An 11,585-nucleotide genomic window follows, 5' to 3' on the forward strand; every position below is an offset into this window, starting at 1 on the left:
AGAAAAGCCCCTGAGAATTAAATGCGGACTTTTTCCATTGCTGGGTGTGGGCGTGTAAACACCAGGATGTGATACTTTAAAAGTGAAAGTGAAACAAAAACAGGCCGTGACAGAGCGACACAAACAAGTGTTAGACGGGCTGAAAGTTCTCATGTTAGTGTAGAATTGCAGATAAAATGGATGAATATCCGTATCCACTGTTTTTTGAAGCCACTGACTTTACAGACAGAGAGAAGGAGAAAGTGAGGAGATACTTTCAGAAAAGGCGAGACTCCGGGGGTGGCGACTGCGGAAATCTTGAAAAACTCGGAGGAAGAGTTTATAAAATCTGTTTCAAGTTAAAAGAGGGTAGGACAGTCGATCATTTGTAAAAAAAAAAAAAAAAATTTAGATTTGTGTTTAAATTCAGGCTGTTTCAGTGACTCTGTTTATGGATGTTTTCCAGATCAAGACAGAGTTTTGCAGAGGAAGTTTCACACCATCACTCTTCCGAGTGGAGAAGTGCGGCTGACCGTGAGCCGGACAAGTTCACCACAGACCTCTGACCAGCCATCGACAAGCCAATCACTGGTACAGTTTACTGCTCTTTCAAACATGACTTTTGGTTACAGTAAAAACTGAGCGCCAGAATAATGTGGCCAAACTAGTTTAAGAGGAATGAGTTAGCCTCCAGGGGAAGTTGGACAGCTGAGGACAATATTGACAAAAAACAGATGATTATAAAATATTTCAAAGACACTGTAAGTACTGCAAAGAATACATTTTAAATAGTAAAACAGTCCTTTTAAAAAAAAAGATACACGATCATTAAATTTGACGTCAGGGACAAATATAGAGAACTATGTGTTTGCTCCACTTTTGCTGGGCCCTCTTTTTTATAGCTTTCATTTCATTGTGCCTCAGTGTTTTCAGTGGCTGACAGTTCTCAGGTTTCTTTCACTTCTGAGTCTTGCTGTTAATACAGAGTGTAAATATACAGTCTAGTTCAGCATTTTTTAAATAAGAAAGCCTTCCCTGAAAAATACATCATGTAGACGGCACAGTATGTAGATACAAATACAAAAACTTTATACACTATTTTGCATTTAAAGCCTTTGTAGATAAGGAAGAAACCAGTGCCATGTATGATACTCCATCTCCATACCATCAAAGATACTGTTTTTAAAAACAAAACAAAACACATAGGTCATAAAAAGCCAGATGGTAACACTCTCACTGGACACTTTATTAGGTACACCTTGAGAGTAACAGGGAAGACTTCAGTGCTGCTTTAAATCTTTGCAGTTAATTTTTTATTATAATGTTGTGATGTTATTTGAGTTAATGTTTCCTTCCTATCAAGTCAAAGCAGTCTGACCATCCTCTGACCTCTGACATCAAGAAGACGTTTTCATGCAGAGAATTGGATATTTTCTCTTTTTCATTCCATTCTCTGTAATCCCTGGAGATGGTTGTGTGGGAAAATCCCAGTAGATATATATATCTGAAATACAACAAAATATTAAATTCTTTGTGGAATCCATTGACACTGCATCCCGTTGGCACACAAATGAAATAATATTGTGTTCTAAATTATCACCAGTCATTGCATTCTACTTTCAGTTACATTGTGCACAATATCCTGTCCGTTTTAGAAACAGGGTTGTAGCATATTTCTGTTCTAACACAGTGTCAGAGTCAGATATAACAATCAAAAACAAAAACATATAAACAGATATTAATTTAATGTGTTTTTATCAACATAGGACTGTATGAATCTGTCCCGAATTCGACAAGTGGCACAAAAACAAACCAATGGAGGCCCCAGTAGAGTGCAATCAGATGAAGAGTTTATTAAGAACACACATGCAGGAAGAAGTAAACTCGAAGCAGTCTGGCCATTCTCCTCTGACCTCTGACATCAAGAAGACGTTTTCATGCAGAGAATTGGATATTTTCTCTTTTTCAGTCCATTCTCTGTAATCCCTAGAGATGGTTGTGTAGGAAAATCCCAGTAGAAATAAATCAAAGCAGCCCAAATTTATTTTTCATTCTGATGCTGAGTTCGAACTTCAGAAGATCCTCTTGACCATGTCTATATTGTTAATTGCGTGTGATTGGCTGATTATCCTTATGTATTAATACGCTTAAAGAGGTGTACCTAATATAGTGGCCAGAGTGAACAAAATATTAAATTCTTTGTGAAATCCATGGAGACTGCACTCTGCTAGCACACAGATAAAAAACCTTTAAATTATTCACCAATCATTGCATTCTGCTTTCCTTTACATTATACACAAATACCCAGACTGTTTTAGAAACAGGCCTGTAGCATATTTCTGTTCTAACACAGTGTCACACAGTGTGAATTGGGGCAACGGACTGGACATAGCAGAGATGGCACATATTGGATGGAGTATTAATAGATTTAAAGTAAAAAGAAATAAAAAAAAAACAGACATGGTAAAGATTACGTCAATTAGAGGTTTTGAATGACGGTTGTGATTCATTTTTGACTTACTGCCCAGGCCTATGTGGTACACTCCCACTGTTTACAATAAGTAGCCTATCGTATATCATAAATTGACAGATTTTTTTTCTTTCCCTCTTTCAGAGCTCTAGAAACCCAAACATAAAGGGTCTTGAGAAGACTTTCAGGATAGATGTTTTCCTGATGTTTTTCCTGAGAGACAACTGTAAAGCATACAAATTTTTGGAAAAACAACTGTCTTCAATCGACTGCACAGTGGAGCTAAATTTTGATGAAGAAGAAGTTTTGGTTAGAGGGGAGGTTGACAAGGGTCCAGGAGGAGGATTTGGTGGTGCTGCAGAGAAATGGGAGTGTCAAGTGGATCAGGTCTTCATTCGGCTCACCGAGACCTACCTCTGCTATCATGTGCTTGAGCCAAAACAGATGAAAATGGTACTGCAGGACTCGGCCTTTAAGACAGATGATATCAAAGTTTACACAGAGAGTGGCTATGCTGTGGTTGTAGGAGAGGTTGATGCCATGAAGGAGAAGATTGCAATTCTGGAAAAAAGCCTACCCACCAAAAAGGAAGTGCCAATTGTGGAGAAGAAGTTCAAGCTCATAGAAGAAGAGTTCAATCGAGAAATGCGTGCTAATTGTCCAGAGGTTGCAATCATCAGAGGTAGTGCCATGATCACTTTGGAGGGCCCTGACAAAGAGGTGCAGTCAGGAGCTGCAAAACTGGTTGAACTGATTAAGAACGTAAAGGAGAAGAGCGTTAAGTTCCCTACAGCTCTGCTAACCTTCATGAAGACCAGTGATGCCATCCCAAAATACCAAACTCGCTTCCAGCAGAGCCTCAGAAACCCTGTTTTCTTTGAGGTGGGTGCAGATCTGGTTCTGTCCAGTTTGTCCTCTGATGCTCTGAATGAGGCCGAGGCAGCAGTAATGAGAGACCTTAAAGTGACCACTGTACAGCTGCAGGGTGCAATAGATCTCAACAGGTTGAAAGAAATTCTGATGAAAGCCAAGAACGAGGCAAACAGTAGAGAGTTCAGAGTGGACATCAGCTACATGCCAGGCGCCAGGGGAACCTCAACAACCAACGTCCAACTGGTGGGCTACAGTGAAAATGTGGCCAAGCTCAATGAAGTTCTTCATGACTTCCAGTTGAATCAAGTTTCAACTCAAGAAAACATCAATCTGCTTCATCCTGAAATGGTCGACTGTTTTAATAAAATCTTAGACTTGATTGGCATGAAGCAGACCAAGGTGACCTTACAAGCCTCACATTTTCCAAATCCTTGTGTGTTTGTGTCTGGTCCTCGATGTCATGTTCAGGAGGTCAAGGAGGCCCTAACATCAACTCTAGACAGTGTTGTAGTAGACACTTTGACTCTAGATGGACCAGGGGCTCAGCAGTACTTCCAGGAAGAGGGTAAAGTGACTAAAGAGCTGATAGAGGGTTCCTGTCACGTCATTATCCGAGAGAAGCAAACTGCAGCCACCCCAAACGTGCAAAGACCACGAAACACCAGCAGACTCAGCGACACACCTAGATCTCTCAGCTACAGCAGCAGCATGTACAGCACAGTTGGAAACTCTGCAATCAACAGAACAAACCTGAAGATCAAACTCAGCAGTTTAGAAAATGAACAGGTTTGATTATTTCCATTCAATTCTATTTCCCATAGTCTCAAAATAAAATATCAATATTCATGTTATTCAATATTATTTCTGCAGGTGGATGTTCTGGTGGTCCCCATGCTCAACAAACAGCTGACTTCTACAAATATTGGCAACAGTTTGTTGGCCAAAGCTGGGAATGTATTAAAGTTAAAGTTTGATTCAGTCTTAGCCAGTTGTGCCCTCGCCCCTGGTGATGTTCAGCTGGTTGATGCACCTCCATCTCTGGGCTGCTCCAGGATTTTCTTCATTGAGTGCTTGCCTTGGGACGGAGTAAGAGGAAAGAGCGTTCAGGTAAAATTAAGGACTTTCATTAACACTTCTGGTGATGGAGAAGTGCTAATTCATATTTAATTTACCTTCAGAAAACCATTGAAATCCACTTTATAGCTGTACATAGATGAAAGTATTAATTGGAATAATCAGATGATATCTACGTGTATGTGCAAAAGTAGAATCGAGACAAAAAAATATACAATAAAATATTTCTTAATTTAATTGAAAAGCGAAAGCATTAATGTACCAACCAGATAACTGCAAGAGCAGTCTTATACAAACAAATTGAACTTTTTGTGCAGCCTCACTGTTTTCCATGTGTGCTCTGTTAGTTGCAGTGTGCAATCCAACAGTTTGAAAACATAGTTTAAAATATGTAACTTTTGATTTGCAGGCTCTTGGTAACGGTCTGAAGAGGTGTCTGGAGCTCTGTGCACAGCTGAATTTGGGTTCAGTGGCCATTCCAATCATTGGGCCAGGAATTGTTTTACAATACCCGCTGAGAGAAGCTATTCAAGTGTTGACTGACGTCATTCACCAGTTTGGATTATCTGCATCCTCTGGATCTCTTACAAACATCCACATTGTCATTAAACCTGGTTACCCTGATTCTGAGGCGGTCAGTGTCAATCGATATGTCCTGATCTGATATGCATATCATACTTTATTTATAAAACACTTTAAAAAACAAGAACAGGGCTGTCCTGACCAGACATCAATTATTTATGTTGTTATTCTTGTGTTTTTATTTACAGTGCTACCACGATGTCTACAAACAGCTCAGCTTAAATATGAACCAGGGAGGCCAAGGTAAACTAGCACTACTCAGACTGTCTTTATTATGTGACATTAATGAATAGTGAGCAGATAAAAAGCATTCAGCCAGTGTCATATTTTACCATATTCATCAGCACCCTCAGTCATCAGATTAAATGTCAAACAAAATCGAATGTGTGGTGTTCTTCATCTCAGCAATCTTCAGGTCCCTCACCAGCGACCTAGATGACATCATCATAACAGTGGGAAGTGGAGTTAAACTACATGTGGTGTTTGGTGACATCACTAATGAGACTACAGATGCTGTGGTGAACACAACAGACTTCCAAAATTTTAACCTTGGTAGGTGAAACCGAGGATGCATATAAAGGCAGGAAGGCGGAGTGAGCAGGAGGCCCATGATGTAACTTTGAAGTTATTTTTAACCACAATGGTAGCATAGCTCTCTATGGATGACAAAGGAAAACAGCTCTTCATGAAAATCTGCACAGATATAGGGATACCCATATGATTGTAATCTTTGAAGTTTTCATCTAGCATTATTAACAAGCCTCTTGGATTAGCTAAAAACCTCACTATATACTTATGAAGAGCATAACTGACAGTTTGACATTTTGTGATGCATATGGAGCTGCAACACTAGATAATTTGTTGTATTTTGGATCTCATACCTATCATGATTATAGTTTCACATAGTGAAATAAAGTGCATATTACGCATAATATGCACATTAGTCTTAGTGGATGGCAATCCAAAACTCTGAGGCACAGGCGATGGAAAGCAATCAGATGATCAAACTATAACAAAGACAAGTGAGTCAATAACAGTCTGGCAGGGAACAGAGGTGACGTGGTGAACTGGTATACTGCCTGTGGTGTCAACCTGGCATGAGAAATGTTTGATCTCCAGCCAAGCAGGTTTGGCAGGGATTAACCTTTGACTTACCTGTGAGTACCATTTCCCATAAATGCATTTAGATTGATTAGGGGAAATAGGGTTGATGACTCACTGTATGCTTCACAAGCTTTCCTTCACGGACAGATTATAAGTTCTTTAATATATATTTTTCTGATTTTTCGTCATCTACAGATGGAGTATGCAAAGACATCTTAACTGTAGCTGGACCAGAGGTGGAAGCTAAACTGAAAGCAGGTGAGAAAAAGAGAAGCTGCTACTTACCTTCTCATCTTACTTATCTGACTCTCACTCATGCTTCCTGTGTCACTTTCTGTGCAGCAAAAGTGAATCGAGGAGAAATTTATGTGACCCAGTCTGGAAACTTCCCCTGTAAAGCAATTTTTCATGTATGTGGAGAAAAGGATCAAGCTCTCATTGAACAACTTGTGTGTGATATCATTGCCTATTGTGAATGCTATAAATACAGTTCAGTGGCAATTCCTGCCATCTGTGCTGGTAAGTATTTTTTTGGGGCATTTCTATTCATTCAGTTTGTTGTGAAACACAAACACACACACCTAAATGCAAGTGGTGTTTTTTCAGGAGCTGGAGGGTTGAATCCTGCGATTGTAGCAGGAGCCATTCTTCAAGGGATCAAGGCTTCTGCATCATCTATGAACAGCCTCACCAACATCCGTCTCACCCTGATTAAGATCGATGTCTTCTTGGCTTTTAAAGAGAAAGCGATGCAGATGTATTCCTCAGCTGTCATCAACAGAGGTGACAGAAATATTCACAAACTGACATCTTATGTGCAATTGAATTTTAAAACGAATTTGAAAATAAAAACTGATTACAAATTTATTTTACTGAAATTTTTTACTGATTTGTTCTAGTACTTCCAGTACTTCCAGTACTTCCAGTTCAAGTACAGCAACAACAGCCTCCTCATTCTGTGAGTGCATACCTCAGCAGTCTCCAAATCAGCTCTACAAGTCAGCAGTCTGTCTTCATGTTCCTGGGTCTTTCCAAAAAAGACGTTGATGATGCCATGGAAAAGCTGAAGCATCAATATCACACACAGTGCTCCAGTAACACCTTCTTAAAGGAGGAACTGGAACCCCTCGACCAGGATGACATGATGGAGCTGAAGGAGCTGGTGGAGTCTGAGGGTTTATTCATGCAAACTGATCAGTCTGGCTCTCTAACAGTGAGTGGGTTGAAAGACGGGGTCACCCGGGTGATGCAGAAAATGAATCAGTGTCAGTTAATGGGTCTTGCTAATGAGGTGAGAGTCAGGGTGGAGGAGGATTTGTACCTCCGAGTTGTTTGGTGCATCCTGGCACATAACGGAAACTGGGAAAGACTTCCCAGAACAGCCAATCACCAACTGGAAAACAACGAATTAACAGAAGGAATAAAAGACGCACAGGGACTCGTATGGGAGGTTAATCTACAGACAATGATGGCCACACAGCAACTGAGCAGACAGGCGATGAAGCTAAAGCGACTTGAGAATCTGAGAGGTGAGAAGAAAGAAACTAAAAAACTACTTGTAGTAAAGAAGGTTGCAAAAGTCATTGTGAAACATGAAAGCAACCATAAACTGTTCACTTTTAAACAAAAAGTATGAAAATCCTAGATCAGCTGATAAGGTTGGATCATGTTGATTTAACAGGAGTGTTATAATATTGTCAGACGGGCTCCATTGCAAGTTTTGGTTGTATTCATTCATGATACTATTAAAATCTTTTTTTCTTTTTACGTGCTTCATTAAAGATTTGCAGTAAATAGCAAAATAAAACTCAACATAGGCTCTAGGTGTCTTCTCATGTGGTATATGCTATATATGCTTGTCTCTTTCAGACTTTACTTACCCTCTGTACTGGGACAGCATGGCTGCTAATGAGAGCTTGAAGGTTGTTACACTGGAGCCTTCCTCTGCAGAGTACCGGGCAGTGAAGGAGGCCTTCAAACGAACTGTTGCCAAAACTGTGATGAAGGTGGGTGGCTGTCCTTTGTGTAAGGGAACATTTCAGTTTCTATTTATATTACCTGTCTTATAATATGAATGCTGCTTTGTCGCTACTTTATTCTTCTTTAGTCAATAGAACAGTTTATTTATTTTGATTCACTAAATATAACAGTTGTTTATTCAATTCTTTGGCTTTTTTTGTTTTGTTTTTTGACTATTAGCAAAAAACAAAATCCTGCAATGGCAATGTCATCGAAAACATGATTTTGCTTATGCGTCCACGTATTGTTATGGTTGTTTTTGCTATTGGGGCTTAACACTAAATAATCATAATCAGTAACAACATGTTAAAAGGGGGTTTGTCAAGGTCTGGCTGTGTGGCAAGCAGAGGTTGGACCCAAATGCAGCACTCCAGAGACGAAACATGAACTTATGCAGCTTTATTGCTGAGAACTACAAACTGAAAGTACAAAACAAAACTCCTGGAATGGTAACTAAGCAGCGTGGCAACATGAAGTAAACTGCACATGGGGGGTACATGGCAGTAGGACATGAAGACTGACAACATGACGAGAAACGGAGACAAACTGTGGAACAGACTTAGTGTTTGAGTTCCTCACTAAGTCTGTTCCACAGCTTCACTCCCACATTCAGTGATATGAAAACTTCTTTTATCAGTAACAAAACACATTTATATAGAAAAGGGAAGAATAAAATAATATTAAAATTTAATTCCAAATCAGTCAATGTCACATTTTACAAATAAATTCATTTCCTCTTTTAAAAGATGATTCATTTAATTAAATTGTGTTTATTTATTTCAGCATTCATTTGGGATTTTAGGAGGATTTTACTTTCAATCCACCATTGAAACTATGCCACCACTATGATGACATACTTTGAACTACCCCTCAGATGTAATTAATATCCTGGATTATCTTGTTAGGCAGCTCTTTAATCCTTTGTCCTTCTTCTCTCATGTCAGATTGAGCGTTTGCAGAACGTTCACCTGCGGCGCACCTATGAAGCACAGAGGAAGCACATTTCTGATAAGAACGCACAGGAGGGAGGAGCAGGGGAGAAACTTCTGTACCACGGGACGACCCAGGAAAATTGCGACTCCATAGTGAAAACTGGATTCAACAGGAGCTTTGCTGGACAAAATGGTAATAATCTTTTTATAGAGTCCACATTTACTGAACCAAAACTTTGTGTTATAAATGGTTCTTTACTTCTTACATTCTTTATATTCCTTAATGGAAAGATTGGTGTTCTTTATGGTTTTAGAGTTTTAAAGCTTGTTATAAAGCAGCTCTTCTCTGGATGATTATGCCTCCACCTGCTTTGGTAGATATCTAGAACTCTGTGAAAATAGAATAGTGCTTGACTTCTAAGCATAGAGACTACATCCCTGGGTCGTCTGAAATCAGCAGCCCGTGAGTTAACAGCCAAATGCGTTAAACGATTTTGCACCTTAGAGTCATTCAGTCAACAATGAACGTCTCTGTTCTAGAAAGTCAAATGCTCAAAATTATACAATGCTGGGTCAATAGGACAATAAAAAATGGCTAAAAGAAGACAAGAAAAGTGCTACAATAGCCCAAAGTCAAATGTTGTGGTGGGACCTGAAGAGCAGCGGTCCCCAACCGTTTTTGCACCATGGATCAGTTTATGTCCAACAGAATTTTCACGGACCGGCCTTTAAGGTGTTGCAGATATGTACAACAAAATAAAACCAGTACCGGTACCAAAAAAAAAAAAAAGATTTATTCATAACACAAGGGACAAGACCCAGGGACACTGAGTTAACAATAAAAACGAGGCCTAGTAGAGTAACGGCACTTGATTTCTTAAAGACATGTTTTTATGTTCCTGTATGCACTAATAAAACATGCTGCAATCCACTGCATGGTTAAAATCTTGAACACCTGGTGAAAGATATGAAATAAACAGTACTTGTAACAAAGGCAGGGTTAGTGAACTAGTAACTAGTTCTGTGTCACTACAGTGTAAATACAATCACCTGTTGTTAATTTCCTTTTCTCTTTTCACCCTCAGCAACTGCATACGGTCTTGGGACCTACTTTGCTGTAAATGCCAACTACTCGGCTCAACCCACCTACTCCAAACCAGCTGCTGATGGTTCTCAGTTAATGTTCGTCGCCCGAGTCCTCACAGGTGTCTTCGCTCAGGGCCAAGCTACCATGAAGGTGCCTCCACCTCGAAACACCCAGCAGCCTCATGACCGCTATGACAGTGTGGTAGACAAAATGGATAACCCCAGCATGTATGTTGTGTTTCATGACAACCAAGCGTACCCTGATTACCTCATCACATTCAAGTGAGAGTAAAGGAAAAGTGTTTTCCACTGTTTATAAATGAAAGTGTCTGAAAAATCAATTATGAATAATATAAAAGTTACAAATTGAATTGTCACTGTCACCGACCTAGCTAAACAGCAGCTGCTTCAAATGAAATTAAAAGTTACATATATGTACATAAACACTGGAAACATGTTACACAATTATGCAGGTTTTAATCTTTTATTTGGTTGATCTTCTTACATCTTCACCTTGCCAAGTGTAAAGTGCTTTGAATACATCTAATTAATCTGAGAACATGGCACAATACCCTAATAAAGATTTACTGACTGACAATGGTCCATTCTTGAGAAATTAGAGGTGGGTAATCAACAGCAGACTTCCTGTTTAAACCCCCAAGCTGAGGATTTTGGCAGTTATCTTAGTTTATATTTTATTTATTTATTTATTTATTTTAATAAAACCAGACCATACCAAGACAGTGTTGGACCTGACTGAGAATCTCAGGGACACGAGCTCTAATTTACACCTTCGTTATTGTCTATCTTACTCTAAATGGGAAATGAACACGTTGAACTAGGCCAGGGGCCAGCAACCTTTTACACCCAAAGAGCCATTTGGACCCGGTTTCCAAGCAAAAGAAAACACTGGGAGCCGCAAATACTTTTTGACATCTAAAATGAAGATAACACTGTATATATTGTTTTTTACTTTTATGCTTTGTGTGAACAACTAAGGTGTGTTGCTTATGAAATCCATGAAGTGCTACAGAGAAACTTACATGTTATTTATGTAATGAACACATTTTGAACTCTTAAAGAAATATAACAAAAGGAAAGACACCCAGCTGAACTAAAATGATCCGTGTAGCAAACAGAAACTGTGGTGAGCCGCCAGCCTTATATCACCTTTGGGCTTTTGGAGCCTTGACTTGACTTTTAAAAAATAATTGGAAAAAAAGCACTATGCTGCAAAAAAAAAAAAAAGAAAATTGATATTTGCAAAATTCTGCCTAAATATGTATTTTACCTGGTTAATGTGTGTGGCGGGGCGTGGTCTGAAGCGCTGCTGCAGGGGAGGCGGACGCACCTGAGCGGCACCCGCAATCACGCCTCGCAGTCTTAACGTCTGTGCTCTCTATGCTGTTGTTGGTGTGTGTCGGGCTGTGAGCTGAAAAGCTGCAGCCGGCTGTATGCGTACAGTA

At 39.5% G+C, this 11,585-nt stretch overlaps 1 protein-coding gene across 1 annotated transcript; it reads left to right on the forward strand.

Moving 5' to 3' along the window:
• Positions 1–98: 98 nt before the first annotated feature.
• LOC147335484 (protein mono-ADP-ribosyltransferase PARP14-like) lies at positions 99–11,585 on the forward strand. The gene is made up of 14 exons (XM_086279499.1): positions 99–348; positions 446–570; positions 2,594–4,108; positions 4,193–4,429; positions 4,806–5,030; positions 5,167–5,221; positions 5,384–5,530; positions 6,278–6,340; positions 6,425–6,601; positions 6,689–6,865; positions 6,982–7,611; positions 7,952–8,088; positions 9,046–9,226; positions 10,119–11,585. The coding sequence occupies exons 1-14, from the start codon at positions 177–179 to the stop codon at positions 10,403–10,405; spliced, it is 4,128 nt and encodes a 1,375-aa protein (XP_086135625.1). The 5' UTR covers positions 99–176; the 3' UTR covers positions 10,406–11,585.

Source organism: Aulonocara sp. 'chitande type north' Nkhata Bay, linkage group LG3 (genome assembly GCF_057382095.1).
Source record: "Aulonocara sp. 'chitande type north' Nkhata Bay isolate Kocher_YH1m ecotype deep benthic linkage group LG3, A_spYH_male_GT1.1, whole genome shotgun sequence".
Taxonomy (NCBI): domain Eukaryota; kingdom Metazoa; phylum Chordata; class Actinopteri; order Cichliformes; family Cichlidae; genus Aulonocara; species Aulonocara sp. 'chitande type north' Nkhata Bay.

Bases quoted from the DNA above. Each gene is read 5' to 3' on its own strand.
- LOC147335484 (XM_086279499.1), top strand. From the start codon at position 177: ATGGATGAATATCCGTATCCACTGTTTTTTGAAGCCACTGACTTTACA. The intron at 349-445 runs GTAGGACAGTCG...GATGTTTTCCAG, and splicing joins CTGTTTCAAGTTAAAAGAGG to ATCAAGACAGAGTTTTGCAG. The intron at 6,866-6,981 runs GTGACAGAAATA...GATTTGTTCTAG, and splicing joins CTCAGCTGTCATCAACAGAG to TACTTCCAGTACTTCCAGTA.